This window comes from Entelurus aequoreus, linkage group LG27 (assembly GCF_033978785.1).
Source record: "Entelurus aequoreus isolate RoL-2023_Sb linkage group LG27, RoL_Eaeq_v1.1, whole genome shotgun sequence".
NCBI lineage: Eukaryota > Metazoa > Chordata > Actinopteri > Syngnathiformes > Syngnathidae > Entelurus > Entelurus aequoreus.
Window position 1 is genome coordinate 6065948 of NC_084757.1, and position 18932 is coordinate 6084879.

The 18932-nt window shown below is 34.9% G+C and overlaps 1 protein-coding gene across 3 annotated transcripts in view; it reads right to left on the reverse strand.

Moving 5' to 3' along the window:
- Window positions 1-9574, reverse strand: part of rad23ab (RAD23 homolog A, nucleotide excision repair protein b) — a 16898-nt gene extending 7324 nt beyond the window's left edge. Inside the window, exons 1-8 of one of the 3 annotated variants that reach the window (XM_062038590.1) lie at window positions 9370-9574; window positions 8612-8693; window positions 8459-8538; window positions 1508-1869; window positions 1363-1409; window positions 1160-1287; window positions 1063-1082; window positions 860-1032 (exon numbers count right to left, since the gene is read on the reverse strand). In XM_062038590.1, coding sequence (XP_061894574.1) covers window positions 860-1032; window positions 1063-1082; window positions 1160-1287; window positions 1363-1409; window positions 1508-1869; window positions 8459-8538; window positions 8612-8693; window positions 9370-9438 — 961 coding nt within the window. In that variant the 5' untranslated portion in view covers window positions 9439-9574. Of the gene's footprint in view, window positions 1-859; window positions 1083-1159; window positions 1288-1362; window positions 1410-1507; window positions 1870-8458; window positions 8539-8611; window positions 8694-9369 lie in introns of all 3 variants that reach the window. The other 2 variants (XM_062038589.1, XM_062038588.1) reach the window with 2 other exon arrangements.
- Window positions 9575-18932: the final 9358 nt, after the last annotated feature.

An 18932-nucleotide genomic window follows, 5' to 3' on the forward strand; every position in this document is an offset into this window, starting at 1 on the left:
AGTTCAAATCTTTATATATAAATATGTACATAAAGTGTTGTAATTATATTGTAAAATGGATGGATGGATGGACGTTTAAAACAAAACTGTTATTATTAATTAGTAAGTATACATTTTTTTAGCCTTTTTAGAGAAAATCATATCATTGTAGTAAATTATGCAAATTACTCGATGATGTCATGGTGACCACGCCCATAGCCACGCCCCCACCGCCACAGGTATCTTGGCAGTTTATGGGAAACACTGCACAGCATAATAATACTCCTATGTTGAAGCACAGTACAATCCATCATAGCTTACCAAAGTCCTACTAAAACATGTTGATGGATTGTTGAGTGCCGTGTGTAATGTTCTATATTCTCAATGGAACATATGAAATGTTGGTGCTGTTTACTTCAGTCATATTGCAGTCTAAACGTATCTCTTATGTGTGACTGCCATCTACTGGTCACACTTATTTCACCATGTACCAAATAAAATAGCTTCGAGGTCGGTAAGCACAACTAAAATTATTCCATACATTAGGCGGTTATAAGGCGAGATTTGAGAAAATGAAAGGATTTTAAGTGTGCCTTATAGTCCTGAAGATAGAGTACATTTGAACACCTATTTGAGGACCTTAACATGCACGAAAACTGCCCATGGGTATGGCGAAAAATTTAATTTTTTGGGGATCCTGAAATTTCTAGGGCACCGGGAAGGACATGACCGCAAGCGTCACGCGTGCCGCCCGACTCCCGTGAACACTGCGGTGCAACAGGGGCGAGGGGCGGCTCAACGCTGATTACATTGTTTTTGTAGTTGGCCAGACTTTTAAGAAAGAGGAAGACGAAGAAAGAAGTAGTGTTGCATCTCTTACGAGTGGCGGCTGCTGTTGGTAGCTGTGTAGGTTGCGGGGTTGGGGCGGCTTGGTCAGATGGAGCGTCACTGGGCGGAGCGTCACTGGGCGGTGCGTCACTGGGCGGTGCGTCACTGGGCGGCGCGTCACTGGCCGGAGCGTCACGGGGCAGAGCGTCACGGGGCAGAGCGTCACGGGGCAGAGCGTCACGGGGCAGAGCATCGCTTGCTTCGGTGGGGATACCCTGCGGCACGTAAACATGTTCTGCTCACTCCGGTGGCTCAGGATGACAAGCGTAGACCAATATGGCGGGCGACTCACCATCAGTAAATACTCCACTGCCCGGTCCGGGTTGTTGTAGCTGGCTTGGAGAGCCGACACCACCGCCTCCCGCTCGTAGCCCATGGACATGATCTCCGACACCAGGTTCTCGTAGGCCTGGCCCGTCACTGCATGGAAGGGGAGAGAGAGCGCGATGATGCATGCTGGGTAAACTAGCTTTCAGTCACAACATTTGACCTCACCAAGTATGGACGCCGCTTCCTCCAGCAGACCCAGCTCATCCACCAGGCTAACACACACAAACACGACATAAACGACTACAACATCGTAACACTCCTTACTTCTTCCTCCATGAGCAGTAACATTTTCTCTTCAAAGTAGTCCAACCTGGAAGCGGCCGATAGGACGGATGTTGTACTCTCAGCTTCCTCCTTTGGCTTGTCCTCCGCCTGCTCGGCCGGGGTCGTCGGGGCGTTGTCGGTCGAGGAGGGCGTGGCGGTGGCCGTGGCGGAGGAGGTCGGCACCGGAGAGGTGTCTTCGGGAGAAGTCGTGGGCGTGTTTTCCGGCGCTGGGGGAGGCGTCTCTGACGACTGCGGGGTGGGCGTGGGTGCAGGCGCCTTGTGTGTTGCCGGCGAGGGTTCTTGTGTTGGGACGCTGGCCGCTGCTGACGAGGAGGAAGGGGTAGAGGAGGGCGGAGCTGACTGCGGTGTCAACTTAGGGGATGTTTGAGGGGGAGGGGCTGCTTTAGGCTACAAACACACAATAACAGAAAAATAATGAAATGAATGCTTAATCAACACACAGTACATCCCTGCTTTGACCTGCACTAGTTTGCCCATCATGCACAACCCTTGTGTAAGACAACAACACGTATCTTTCATGCATTCTAATTTGTAAATAAACAATAGCAAACATCAGCTAACAATAGAGTCAATTGGAGTTGCTCTATTCTGCCTATAAAGTGCTCTAAAAAACATTCAAAATCCTCCATCATCGTTTTATATACAAGCTGTAAGTATATACAGTACAGGCCAAAAGTTTGGACACACCTTCTCATTCAATCTTTACTTTCATGACTATTTACATCAGGGGTGCTCACACTTTTTCTGCAGGCGAGCTACTTTTCAATTGATCAAGTCGCGGGGATCTACCTCATTCATATATATAATTTATATTTACTTATTTATGAAATATATGTTTTTGTTAACAAGTTAAAGGTGTTTAATGACAATGCAAGCATGTTTAACACATATAGTTAATATTGTTAATAAATTAAAGGTGTTTAAAGATAATGCAAGCATGTTTAACACATATAGTTAATATTGTTAACAAGTTAAAGGTGTTTAAAGATAATACAAGCATGTTTAACACATATAGTTAATATTGATGACAAGTTAAAGGTGTTTAAAGATAATACAAGCATGTTTAACACATATAGTTAATATTGATGACAAGTTAAAGGTGTTTAAAGATAACACAAGCATGTTTAACACATATAGTTAATATTGTTAACAAGTTAAAGGCGTTTAAAGATAATACAAGCATGTTTAACACATATAGTTAATATTGTTAACAAGTTAAAGGTGTTTAAAGATAATACGAGCATGTTTAACACATATAGTTAATATTGATGACAAGTTAAAGGTGTTTAATTATAATGCAAGCATGTTTAACACATATAGTTAATATTGTTAATAAATTAAAGGTGTTTAATGATAATACAATAATGTTTAACACATATAGTTAATATTGTTAACAAGTTAAAGGTGTTTAAAGATAATGCAAGCATGTTTAACACATATAGTTAATATTGATGACAAGTTAAAGGTGTTTAAAGATAATACAAGCATGTTTAACACATATAGTTAATATTGTTAACAAGTTAAAGGTGTTTAAAGATAATACAAGCATGTTTAACACATATAGTTAATATTGTTAACAAGTTAAAGGTGTTTAAAGATAATACAAGCATGTTTAACACATATAGTTAATATTGTTAACAAGTTAAAGGAGTTTAAAGATAATGCAAGCATGTTTAACACATATAGATTCCTTTCTTTCATGAAGACAAGAATATAAGTTGGTGTATTACCTGATTCTGATTAATTGCATCAATAGGAATCAGACAGTGGTGCTGATAACGTCCGCATTTTCAAATGGAGGAGAAAAAAAGTCCTCCTTTCTGTCCAATACCACATGAAAGTGGTTGGTTTTTGGCATCTTATTTGTCCAGCTTCCGTACTCCTTTGTATACACTTTACAAGAAATACATTGGCGGCAAACTCCGTAGCTTGCTAGCTTGTGCACGCCGGGCTTTCTGAGACTCTTAGCGCAGGCAGGATGAAGCAGAGCTTTTATTGTGAAGGCAGGAACTGTGCAGTCGGTCTTTGGAGTTTTGACGACAGGTACGGCGCCAGAGTCTGTTGAAATAAAAAGTGTTTCTCGCCCTCCTGTCGGTAATTTCTTCTTAATAATGAGCTGGCAGCAGCCAGCGTCATCTCAGAAGACCCTCGGGTGCCGGGAATGTCAATCAAGTGACGAAAGTGACGTCATAGTGAAGATTTATGATCGCTCATTTTTAGGACTATTTTTTTAATGCCTGGCTGGGGATCGACTGACACACCCTCCGTGATCGACCGGTAGATCGCGATCGACGTAATGAGCACCCCTGATTTACATTGTAGATTGTCACATCAAAACTATGAATGAACACATGTGGAGTTAACAAAAAAAGGTGAAATAACTGAAAACATGTTTTATATTCTAGTTTCTTCAAAATTGCCACACTTCGCTCTGATTACTGCTTTGCACACTCTTGGCATTCTCTTCATGAGCTTCAAGCACACCCGTGAAGTGAAAACCATTTCAGGTGACTACCTCTTGAAGCTCATCAAGATACATTCAAATACACACACACACACATATATATAAATATATATATACATATACACACATACATTTATACAGGGGTGTCCAAAGTGCGGCCCGCAAGTCATTTTTTAACGGCCCCACGGCACATTTTAAAAATACGATTGAAAAATTTTTAACGTAAAAAGTGGTATAAAAGAGCAAACAGGTGAAAATGTAACAAGAAAATGTTGCAATGTTTACTCTAATAACACAAAGCTGCCATGCAGGCTGTTTCTTTCTTTAAAAAAATATAATGAATGAAAATCAATGTCATTATGAATTATTGACCTATCCAAGGCTCCAATTACGTCACGTTAAATATTCCACTTTGAGATATTTTTGGGGGAAAATGTAGCATATTTTGTGTTTGCCATATAAAAAAATGAGCTATTTTTTTTTAAAAAGAAGGGCCTAAAACGAACAAACAAAAAACATAAACAACAATAAAACTTATAATTGATGGATAGATCTGAAGTTGATCTCGAGATTATTGTGTTAAAAGTAAACAAAAAATAAATGATAATTTTTTTTTACTAACACTTTAATGAGTAGGACCCTTTTGGATCCCCAATAATTTTAGTGGGATTTGTTTTTAAGTGTCATTGGTCAAAAAATAATAATGAATTAAAATCAATGGTGTTATGAGTTATTGACATTTTTAAGGCTCAAATTATTATATAATCTCAAATATTCCACTTAAAAAAATTATTGGGTGAAAATATTGCATATTTTCTGTTTTTTCCATAAAAAAACAGGGTATTCTTTGACAAAAAGAGCATAAAACTTAAATCTTTAAAAACATTATATTGACAGACAGACCTAATGTTGATCTAGAGATTTAAAACTTGAATAATAATACAAATAATAATACTGAATAATGACACATTTTTAATATTTTTTTGACCAAAACCCTTTGGGGTCCTCTGGGATCAAGCCTGAGTGGAGGCCTAAATGTATATTTATATATTGTATTGGTTTTTAAAATAAAAAAAATCAAAATGGCCCCCGCTTGCTTTGATTTGTCAGTGTGTGGCCCTCAGTGGAAAAAGTTTGGACACCCCAGCATTTATATATATTCTGGTCACAAGAATAAAAATGGAGTATTGTTGGCTCGTTTTTTTTAGAGGTCTTTATTGACACATCGCTCTAATTTTACCGCGGCATTTGACGTAATGCCCAAAAAATTTACAGACATTAGCGGCAAGAAGATGCCGTGACCGCCCTTGACTTTTTACTTGTTAATGGACAGGGGATGTAACAGTAAACGGTATAATGATAATCTGGTACAGAACATATCTGTCTGTGAGCTTAATGTTTCTGTACATTGTCCCTTCAAATGAAGACTAAACTATAATTTGCGATAATTCCCGACGGTTAGTACCGTAATACCATTTAATTTTTAAATGACCGAAAAACCTTCATGTATCAATGCATTTTCGGCAAAAGGAAGTCAGGCACGTGCGTACTAGCGTTGTTTGGCTTGATAATCATGGCGAACCAGCGACACAGACTTTGCTGCGGAGATTTCCCCTCGGAGTAAACGGAGCCAAACGCTCGGTTTAACGTCATTTTATCTCGCTTCCCGACGTGCGTTTAAAAGCGCACTGCTGTGTTTAGATGGAGACAGGTGTGGACAATATTGGAGACAAACACACTTTTCCCCACACTAAAGGTATACAGCGAAGGAGAAAACTATTTGATGTTTTGCAGCAGCCGATGTGTCGTGAACGTTGTCACAACTTGTTTATAAAGTCTTTACTTTGTTGACCGGGATGTTCACTCCTTTATTCAACTGCAAATTGTATCAGTGTTCAAATAACATCAATAATAGCTATAATGTTTTGTCATCTAATCGATTCACTCCTTTATTTAACTGCAAATTGTATCAGTGTTCAAATAACATCAATACTAGCTATAATGTTTTGTCATCTAATCGAATTTAACGCAGGCGGTGAAGATTGTTTATTCGATGTGAGGTATCACTCCTGGGTTTTTTTTGTTGGCCAAACTGTTGTACTGAAATACTAGGAGGCGTTAGAGAAGAATGAAGCTTGTTTATTAGACTTCATCTTCATTAGTCAAACTGCTTTGTGTTTTATTTTGATATCAAAAAGTAAACAAAAGGTTTTGTTTACATTAATTGTGTTTTTTTTCATGTCACTTTTAAAAATAATTAATGTGACATAATTTTGTTAATGTGTTATTGTGTATAGATAAGTCCTATACGACATATTTCTGCTCAAACTCATAATGGATCTGTCCCGATACATCATCTACATCTGGGGTGTCCAAACTTTTTCCACTGAGGGCCACACACTGAAAAATCAAAGCAAGCGGGGGCCATTTTGATATTTTTTATTTTAAAAACCAATACAATATATGTATAACAAATATACATTTAGGCCTCCACTCAGGCTTGATCCCAAGGACCCCAAAGGGTTTTGGTCAAAAAAATATTAAAAATGTGTCATTATTCAGTATTATTATTTCTATTATTATTCAAGTTTTAAATCTCTAGATCAACATTAGGTCTATCTGTCAATATAATGTTTTTAAAGATTTAAGTTTTATGCTCATTTGTCAAAGAAAACCCTGTTTTTTTATGGAAAAAACACAAAATATGCAATATTTTCACCCAATAATTTTCTTAAGTGGAATATTTGAGATTATATAATAATTTGAGCCTTAAAAAGGTCAATAACTCATAACACCATTGATTTTAATTCATTATTATTTTTTGACCAATGACACTTAAAAACAAATCACACTAAAATTATTGGGGATCCAAAAGGGTCCTACTCATTAAAGTGTTAAAAAATAAATGATACATTTTTTTTACTGTTTACTTTTAACACAATAATCTCGAGATCAACTTCAGATCTATCCGTCAATTATAAGTTTTATTGTTGTTTATGTTTTTTGTTTGTTCGTTTTAGGCCTTTCTTTAAAAAAAAAAACAGCTCAGTTTTTTATATGGCAAACACAAAATATGCTACATTTTCCCCAAAAAATATCTCAAAGTGGAGAATTTAACGTGACGTAATTGGAGCCTTTTGAATAGGTCAATAATTCATAATGACATTGATTCTGATTCATTATTATTTTTTAAAGAAAGAAACAGCCTGCATGGCAGCTTTGTGTTATTAGAGTAAACATTGCAACATTTTCTTGTTACATTTCACCTGTTTGCTCTTTTATACCACTTTTTAAAATGTGCCGTGGGGCCGTTAAAAAATGACCTGCGGGCCGCAAATGGCCGCACTTTGGACACCACTGATCTATGTGATGTACATAACTTAAAAAAAATTTTAAATAAAAAACTCTATCAAAATGTAAAAATAGAGATAAAGGCATCATGTCATGACAAAAAGCTGACAAGTTGATGTTATTAAAGAATTTTAAAAAACTAATATTTGTCTATAAATATATGGATAACGTTTATCTATGGTCTTTTTATTAGACATTACAAATGACATGATGGTATTACAATCACACCCCAACACTGCTTTACTTAATCAGTAATCATGATTTCAATATTGATAACAATAATCTTAATTATTACTTTGGCCATAATTGGCAGATCTAGGGCTGCCAATTATGGCCAAAGTAATAATTAAGAGTAATGCCTTGGTGCCCTTCTAACCTGCCTTGGTGCCCTAAACTGTGAGCCCTCCTTTAAGGCAACACTTGCTTTGACCTTAAAAAGTTAAAATTCGAGGCCTGTGGACGCAATAGTGTACTCCCATTAGCTACATTGTTAGCCACCTCGTACTTGCCGTATTTTACGACTCAGAATTAATATAAAAATGGAAAAACATGTGTTTTTGTCCTACATAGGGATTGGGAATAATAGGCAAAATTCCCAAAAAAGTGCAAATCCCCTTAGAGCCCCCGGAAAAACAGAGAATAATGGCCGCACACATTAAAGAAAAAACAAAATGGCTATTGTCGATACTCTAAAACTCTATAATATGCCTCCAATATCAGAATCAGAAGAGTTTTTATTGCCATTGTTTGAGAACGGATTCACAAACTAGGAATTTTACTTGGCGCAATGGTGCAACATAAAACTTATAACACAGAATAGAATAACATGAGCTGTAAGTGAGTGATCAGATCTTGTTATTGTTCATGTGCCTGATGGCCGAGGGGAAAAAACTGTTCAGGTGGCGGGAGGTGTGGGTCTGGATGGACCGTAGTCATCTTTTTAAAAAGTTTTAACACAAGAAAAATATACATGAAATAGTTCAATATGCTTATTTTTTTTACCCAAGACATTTCGTCTTGTCAACGCATCTTCCACCTGGAACATGTTTAGAGAATTGACTAGTAAAACAGTAGATTTAACTAATTATTTACAGTTTAAAGCAAAGAAAAGATGCCAAACCGCCATAAGTCAGGAATCTATGTTGTATAATTTGCACTGACCTTAGTGACCATGACCACCACAAAGTTCTTGTCACTGATGTTGTACTCTTTCAACGCCGTGTCATCGTTCAAGATTTTACCTGGAAGGGAGAAGAGTTGCGTAAATAGAGTCGACATAAACCTTTATGTGTGCTTGTCGAAGGCGTTCATCACCTGCATATATTAGTTTTTGTCCTGCAGTCGGAAACGCATCCTTGCCTCTGTCCTCCTCGATTCTCTCCTTCAATGCTTTCACCTGATGGACAAAACATGATTTTAAGTCTGGCTTTGTGTGGTATGTTTGCTTTAAAGTGCTTCATGGGTGTTGTGACACTCAAACGAGGAGTGTACCTGGAGTGTTCCAATGCAATGATGCATTGTGGTGACAATAATGACTTATGATTTAATTATAAATGCATAAAGAGTGGAGAATATTGCACAGTCATTGACTGTCACTGAGACAAGGCAGCCGTCATGACAAACTAACACATCCGCTGCGCCTTTTCAAAGTGCACCACAACGCGCGTTGTGATATGGTTTTGACAAATTAAATTGCGCTACAAAAGAAGTGTTGTAACAATATCAACGTAATTACCGCCAAAAAAAATGGTTTAAGACCTTATATAAACAGAATAGGGCGCATTTTATACCATTTACGCACTTTTACTTTGAAACACGGCGACTTGTTTCCTGCTGTACATTCAGCTAGCTTAGATTGGGCTACTTCTCCGCACATAACTCAAGCGACGCGCAAACACGTCAATTTTGTCGTCTCGCGTTTTCTTAAATGTAACACGCAAGTACTTTTTCCAAAAAATGGCACTAAAACGAAACACATTTGTTGTGACCGGGGGGCGTGTGACAACCGAGAGCGGTGCTACAAGCTAGCATGCCGTGTTTACCTTTTAGCCTTTTAGCTAACTTTCACCCACCGTCAATTCGGAGTCGATGTCGATTTTAAACGTCTGCTGCTGGAGCGTCCTCAGCGTCACGGTCAGCATCCTGCCAGGCGGCCTCGGTGCACCGGAGGTCAGAACAACACAACAACACGCTTCCTGTTTATCATGAGCTATGTTTGGATGGGACGAGCAGTGACTCAGCCGTCTGTCTGCCTTCAATGGCGACACCTAGCGGCAGGAAGTGGCGGTGTTGCCCACTCCTCAGTAAGGAGAGTCGCTATTGGCTGTCCGAGAAGTCGCCTCATTTGCATAATTGATTACAATGGACGCTGTACGACAGAGCAGTGGTCCCCAAAACTCCCCATATATATATATATATATATATATATATATATATATATATATATATATATATATATATATATATATATACACACAATGTTTACAAATAAATGTATTGAGTTTTTTTTATTGTGATTATAATCCATCCATCCATCCATTTTCTACCGCGTGTCCCTTTCGGGGTCGCGGGGGGTGCTGGAAGGCGGGGTACACCCTGGACAAGTCCCCACCTCATCGCAGGGCCAACACAGACAGACAGACAACATTCTCTTATTATTATAATCAAATGACAGCAGTCATTTCCATTTCTAATATAAGTGTTTAGGCCCACTTACAATGACAATAACAACAAATATTGTTTTTCATGAACTACTTGTATTGTTTGTCTGGGTGGAGGTCCTGCTTTGGAAATAGTTTGTACCCCTTTCAGACATTGCATTTAGTTGCCATTAAAACATCCACATGTTGCACAATGAGATGTAAGCAGGGGATCATGTGTACATTCCTGCAACTTCCTGTTTGTAAAAAATATATTTTTATTACTATTTATTTAATATACTAACAGCATTTCATGATTAATATTTATAAATGAAGATTCCTAATAAATGACTCTAGAATAAGCACACATTTGATTGGTGAATCATAGTGTAACGACCTGGAATGACACTTTATGTGTGGTGTTGGAGTTGTCCGACTTTTTGTGTGGCTGTAAAGGCATCACTGGCTAAGTGCCATATGTGCATGTGTTGGCGCAAGTGAGAAAGAGCGAGCGGCTGCTGTGCTAGATATCATTTTTTTTACTAATGTTTTGGTGATGTGTTTATGGCCGACAATAAAGAGTTTTGCTCAGTAAAGTGATGGATGGAATTCATGTCCTCAAAGCGTCTCGACAGACGTTACAATATTCGAACAATGATGACGAAAACTGTTTTCTCTGTCGTGTCCGTGTGTTGAAAATTGTTATGCGCTTTTTTTTTTATTTGATTTTGTGCGTGGCATAGATTTGCTGTGCGCGGAGGACGCTTGAGCAGTGCGCAATTGCACAGGCGCGCACCTTAGACGGAACGTTGGTGGTCCCCAACCTTTTTTGCACCAGGGACCGGTTTAATGTAGGCATTATTTTCAGGGGCCGGCTTTCCACTTGTGCCAGATAAAAATACAGCAAAAATAAGTGCCTGAAAAATACAAGTCACTATAACATTGAATTAGTGGGAGCCCTGGACTTGTTTCTTTGCAATGAGATGCAGATGGAAATCAGCCTTTGGCTACAATCTGTCACATTTATATGTTATATGTTCATTAATGTGCATTGTATCATGTCACAAAGTTATAACAAATGGCAACTTCCTATGAGGAGTGTTATTGTGCATCTATAAACAAGCTTATTGGTGTGTCTAGTGGGACAGGCCAAAGTTAAGTCAGAGAAAATGCAGTCCTTTATAAATTATTTCATGTTTTTTCTCCGGCCTGGTAGCAAATGCGTCACGAACCGATACCGGTCCCCAGACCGGTGGTTGGGGACCACTGCTTTACACTATAGATAAGAACGAAATTTTGTTGCATTAGCTCGTTGTAGTGCAGGATAAAAGAGCAATAATGTGCAGATATAAATAGATTACTGTACAGATAAATATATTGCACTTTTTAATATGCATTAAAATGCAGTCCTTTTGATTGATTGATTGATTGATTGAGACTTTTATTAGTAGGTTGCACAGTGAAGTACATATTCCGTACAATTGACCACTAAATGGTAACACCCCAATAAGTTTTTCAACTTGTTTAAGTCGGGGTCCACTTAATTTGATTCATGATACAGATATATACTATCATATATACTATCATCATAATACAGTCATCACACAAGATAATCACATTGAATTATTTACATTATTTACAATCCTTTATAAATTATTTCATGTTTCTCTGCGGCCCGGGTAGAAAATGCCTCACGGACCGGTACCGGTACCTCGGACCGGTGGTTGGGGACCAGTGCGACAGATGACTAACACCGTGGGAGGGATAAAAAAAAGTGAGTTAAAAATGGCAAAGAATGAGTAAAACGGCAAATTAATTTCCTCCCGTTCATTCTTATTCTTACTTTGTTTTCTTTATGTTTAAATCAATTTTGTTGTGCATTGATAAGAAGTGCCCAAACTTGTTCAACTGACAGCCACAGACTGACAAATCAAAGGTTGCAGGGGCCATTTTGGTAGTTTTCACCTTCAAAACCAGTACGATATATATATGATTTTATATATATATATATATATATATATATATATATATATATATATATATATATATATATATATATATATATATATATATATATATATATATATATATATGATTTTATATATATATATATATATATATATATATATATATATATATATATATATATATGATTTATATATATATATATATATATATATATATATATATATATATATATATATATATATATATATATATATATATATATATATATATATATATATATACGGACTGTATATATATATATATATATATATATATATATATATATATATATATATATATATATATATATATATATATATATATATATATATATATATATATATATATATATGTATATGTATATATATACAGTCATGGTTGCGATGAGGTGGCGACTTGTCCAGGGTATACCCCGCCTTCCGCCCGAATGCAGCTGAGATAGGCTCCAGCACCCCTCGCGACCACGATAGGGACAAGCGGTAGAAAATGGATACAGTCATGGTCAAAAGTTGACATACACTTGTAAACAACATGATGTCATGGCTGTCTTGAGTTTCCAATAATTTGCGGCCCTCCGACGTCATCGAATTGCCCCGCGAGAGGTCATGAGTTTAATAAGAAATATTTTCCACAGGGACATTGCATTCATTTTAAAAGTCTGACAATTTTGATGCTGCTTTTTTTTTCACGCAATTTAGTGGACAACATGAGTTTTTCCGGTCAATTACCTTTCATTATTATCTGAGTAGACGTAGAGTGGACCCATGCGGAGCATTTACTTTTACGACGTAATGCAAACAAACTCCCTGTCGGAGGATGTAAGGACAGTGGCCAAACAGCAAGACACACTCATGGAGTTGTTGACCGAAATCAAAATGCTGAAAAACATCATCAAGGAAAAAGACAAGAAAATTGTTGACCTAGAAGCAAGAATTGACGAAATTGAACAGTACACCAGAATGGACGATTTAATTATAAGTGGACTAGAAACCAAACATCGCACATATGCAAGAGTGGCCGGGACTCGCAGCAGGGACGCTGACAAGGACGCCGAAGCCCCGGCAGACGAACTTGTGACACTTGAACGGCAAGTAATTAACTTTTTTTCCAGTAAGAACATGACTCTTCAAAGTGGCAGCATTTCAGCGTGCCATACTATCCCCAGGAAGGACAGCAGAACCAACCCAGCCATTGTGATCCGGTTTGTAAATCGGAAACACAAGACGGAGTTACTACGGCAGGGAAGGAAGCTGAAGGGAACTGGGGTTTACATCAATGAACATCTTACCAAGAAGAACGCTGACATTGCAAGACAAGCACGCATCCTCAGAAAAGAAAACAAGATACAAGCAACATGGACACGGAACTGCAAAATCATGATTCGGCTAAATGGACCATATGAAGAAGCCAAAGTTGTCATGATCCGAGAGCTCCGCGACTTGGATCAATATAGATGAGACCTGCTAGACTTATGACTGACACGGCTCATCCTTGGCTGGAGACGGGGAAGGCTACGCAGCGAGAAGGTGAGACAACTGAGAATCAAAAGTTTCTAAGAGCTGAATACATGGACTATAAACTGTATGACTTTGAAAATGATGTTGACCCAGAAAACCATCTGTTCAACTCAATCAATGCTACATGTGACTACTACACAGAGGAACAATTCAATGACAATGTTAGTTTAGATAATACATTTTCTTTAATACATTTCAACTGTAGAAGCTTATATGCAAATTTCTCAAAGATTGACGAATACCTGAAGACTCTAAATGGCAAATTCAAAATAATAGCACTTTCTGAAACATGGATCGATAAAGACAGAGGTATCGATTTCTCCATTGACGGGTATGAGTTGTATCACTGTAGTAGAAGAAACAAGAAGGGAGGAGGTGTGGCCCTGTTTGTTGACTGTGAATTGAATTGTAGACCTGTGGAATGTATGACAGTGGTAATTGATGATTTATTTGAATGTGTAACTGTAGAGGTAGAAATAGAAAAGAAGAGAAATGTTATTGTTACGTGTATGTATAGGACACCTGGGTCTAAAGTAGAAGCATTTAATGATAGTTTGGAAGAATTATTGTGTAAGGTGAAGGAAAATAAAACATTTGTCATGTGTGGCGACTATAACATAGACCTGCTAAGCTCACCCAGAAATAAATCAACAAGAGACTTCTTGGATGTGGTATATAGTAGAGGGCTTTATCCATTGATCACCAAACCCAGTAGAATAACGACAAATTGTGCAACGTTAATTGATCACATCTTTATAAATGACATAAAAAATAATATAAAAAGTGGACTAGTAATTAATGATATAAGTGACCACTTACCTGTGTTTCTTACTTATGACTGTCCAATTGATAAAAAGAGGGAGGAAAAAACTCATAGATATGTAAGGAAAAGAACTGAAGAGGCAATAAATAGGTTTAGGAAGGACTTATTTGAAACAGACTGGAATGAGGTGTATGGGGGAGAAGCAAATGCTGCATATGAGGCTTTTCTTAATATATATTTATCATTGTATGAAAAGCATTGTCCGAATGTATGGAAACAAAGAGACAGCTACAATAAAAAGCCTTGGATTATAAAGGGACTACAGAATGCTTGTAAAAAGAAAAACAAACTTTATAGAGATTTCATAAAAGTAAAAACAAAGGATGCTGAAACAAAATATAAGGTTTACAAAAACAAATTGATAACAATAATGAGACAAGCAAAAAGAGAATATTATAATAATTTACTAGAAAAAAATAAAAACAATATCAAAGGAACTTGGAATATTCTGAACAAGGTAATAGGAAAAACATCTGGGCCTACAAACCCACCAAGCCATTTTATCAATGAGGATAATAAGATGATAACAAATATGAATGAAGTGGCAAACGGATTCAATTCTTTTTTTGTGAATGTTGGACCCAAATTGGCAGAGAGTATTGGAGAACATAAAGATATACAGAGTGGATGGAGAGGGGGAAGCAAAGTGCTACAGTCCATGCTTCTAGGAGATGTTAGTGAAAATGAAATTGTATCGGTGGTAACAAAACTGAAAAATAAGACATCAACAGACAGTGATGGTATAGACATGATAATTGTAAAAAAGACTATTGACTGTATCATCAAACCTCTTTGTTATATTTTTAATCTTTCTTTTCAAACAGGGACCTTTCCAAATAAAATGAAGGTAGCAAAGGTAATTCCACTCTTTAAAACGGGAGATAAACATAGATTCACTAATTACAGACCAGTGTCACTACTGTCACAATTTTCTAAAATAATTGAAAAAATATTTGTAAAAAAATTAGATAGTTTTATTGAAAAGAACATGCTGTTGAGTGAGAGCCAGTATGGATTCCGGACCAATAGATCCACTGCTTCAGCTGTAATGAATATAATTGAGGATATAGCAACAGCAACTGATAATAAGAAATACACTATAGGGGTATTTATCGATCTTAAAAAAGCATTTGATACTATAGATCATTCTATATTATTGTCCAAGTTGTATTCATTTGGTGTGAGAGGAGTAGTTTTAGACTGGCTAAGAAGTTATTTAGATAATAGACAAGAGTTTGTGGATTTTATGGGTAATACATCTGAACAAATGAGGATTGAATGTGGAATTCCACAAGGTTCGGTTTTGGGACCAAAATTGTTTATTTTATATATTAATGATATATGTGAGGTATCAAAGTTATTGAAATTTGTATTATTTGCGGACGACACCAACTTTTATAGTTCGGGACACGACTTAAAAGCATTATCAAAAATTATTGAACAGGAAATGATTAAACTTAAGAGATGGTTTGATGCCAATAAATTATCATTAAATGTAGAAAAAACAAAGTTCATGATTTTTTGTAAGAGGAAAAGGGAGGAAACGATCAAATTGTCAATAAATGGAATAGATATTGAAAGGGTTTCTGAACTTAGATTTTTAGGAGTGATACTGGATGACGGTCTGACATGGAAATCTCATATTGCACATCTGCGGAAAAAGATGTCTAAGAGTATTTTTATATTAAATAAGGTAAAATATGTGTTAGATTATAGGGCAATGCGTATATTGTATTGTGCACTTATATTGCCATATATCAACTACTGTGTGGAAGTGTGGGGGAACACATATAAGAGTAACATAAAGGCATTGTATCAACTACAGAAAAGAGCTATAAGGATTATTCATAAAGTAGATTACTTAGAACACACTAACATATTATTCATTAATTCAGGTTTATTGAAATTACAGGAGCTAGTAAAGTTACAGACATTATGTGTCATGTTTAAGGCTAAAAGCAAAACATTACCAGCAAATTTACAAAAAATGTTTGTCATCACTTCTGAGAATGAAGAGCATAGAAGAAAAGGTCATTTCCAACATCAGTATTCAAGGACAACTTTAAAACAAATGTGTATATCAGTGGTGGGGGTTAAACTATGGAATTCTCTTTATAATGAGATAAAAGATTGTAAAAATATATTCAAATTGAAAAAAATATATAAAGACAGAACAATAAAATCATATGGACAGCCATAAGTGTTTACATTTTGCTTTATATTTATTAATTTACTTGTTTTTTGCCTGGTTTTGTATTTGTTTTGTATCATCCTGTGAGGTGTACCTGTATATTACTTCTTTTGTATTTTGTTCGGTTTGTACTTCATGAAGTTTTGCACTTGTGTTTTTTTTTGTTTTGTTTTGTTTTGTTTTGTTTTCGTTATATTTGGATGTAATTGTTGGTTCACATATCATTAAGTAAGACTATGTATTATGTGAAGGGGGCAGGAAAATATAAGATTTTTCTTCATCCTGCTCCTTCTCAGGCATTGGTGTGTAACGGTGTAACTGAATAATTGTGGTATAATTGTCTATCAAAGATGCACATCAATGAAGGAGATAAATAAAAATGATGATGATGATGATGATGGTGGAGGGAGAAAAAAACCCCCCCACTAAATGTCAACAGGCATGGTCACTGAACTTTGTGGATATTATAAAAAAACGTCCATTGACTATAAACATTTCAAAATGACACCCATTTAAATCCATTACAAAGCATGATGGGAAAAATGCTAAACACTCTCCACACTTATCCATGTTTGCTTGATATGCTGCTTGATACTTTTGATTGACTACAAAATGTTAAGGAGGTGGAAATAAACAAGGTAGGAGTCGAACTTTCACATACTCTTAATATCAATCATATAAATGTATAATTACTGTATGTACCCATTATATTAATATAATATGTACACATATATATATATGTAAAAGCTATATATACAGTGGTGGTCAAAAGTGTACATACACGTGTAAAGAACATCATGTCATGGCTGTCTTGACTTTACAATCATTATTATTTTGTTGTGATGTAGTGATTGGAGCACATACTTGTTGCTCACAAAAAACATTCATGAAGTTTGCTTCTTTTATGAATTTATTATGGCTCTACTGAAAAAGTATACATACAGCAATGTTAATATTTGCTTACATGTCCCTTGGCAAGTTGACCTGCAATAAGGCGCTTTTGGTAGCCATCCACAAGCTTCTGCTTGACCACTTGACCACTAAATTGCTGCAGTTCAGCTAAATGTGTTGCTTTTCTGACATGGACTTGTTTCTTCAGCATTGTCCACACCTTTAAGTCAGGACTTTGGGAAGACCACATAACTCTCCTCCAGAAGGTCTTATCTTTGTCCATGTGATGTCAGACGAAATAAACATGGAGCTGTTTGGCCACAACACCCAGCAATATGTTTGGAGGAGAAAAGGTGAGGTTTCACACACAATTTCTACCGAAGTTGCATTTTGTAATACTTTGAAAAAAAATTAAAAAATAAAATAAAAATTATATATATATATATTTTTTTTTTTCTATTAAAAAAATAAATATAAATATATATATATATATATATATATATATATATATATATATATATATATATATATATATATATATATATATATATAAATTCTTTTATAAGAAAAAATAAAATATATATACTGTATATACATATATAATTATAATTATAATTATTTTTTTATTTAATTTAAAAAAATATTTTTTCAAAGTACTAGAAAATGCAACAAATCGTGTGTGAATCTTCAGGATTCACACACAATTTCTACCGAAGTTGCATTTTCTAGTACTTTGAAAAAAAATAAAATAAAAATTATATATATATATATATATATATATATATATATATATATATATATATATATATATATATATATATATATATATATTTATTTATTTTTTTATTATTATTTTTTTCTATTACAAAAATAAATAAATACATATATATATATATATATATATATATATATATATATATATATATATATATATATATATATATATATATATATAAATTCTTTTATAAGAAAAAATAAAATATATATACTTTTTATCCATATATAATTATAATTATTATTATTTTTTTATTTAATTTAAAAAAATCTTTTTTCAAAGTACTAGAAAATGCAACAAATCGTGTGTGAATCTTCAGGATTCACACACAATTTCTACCGAAGTTGCATTTTCTAGTACTTTGAAAAAAAATTAAAAAAATAAAATAAAAATTATATATATATATATATATATATATATTTTTTTTTCTATTACAAAAATAAATACATATATATATATATATATATAATATATATATATATAAATTATTTTATAAGAAAAAATAAAATATATATACTGTATATACATATATAATTATAATTATTATTTTTTTATTTAATTTAAAAAAATCTTTTTTCAAAGTACTAGAAAATGCAACAAATCGTGTGTGAATCTTCAAGATTCACACACGATTTCTACCGAAGTACTTTGAAAAAAATTAAAATTTAAAAAATAATTTATATATATATATATATATATATATATATATATATATATATATATATATATATATATATATATATATATATATATAGAGAGAGAGAGAGAGAGAGAGAGAGAGAGAGAGAGAGA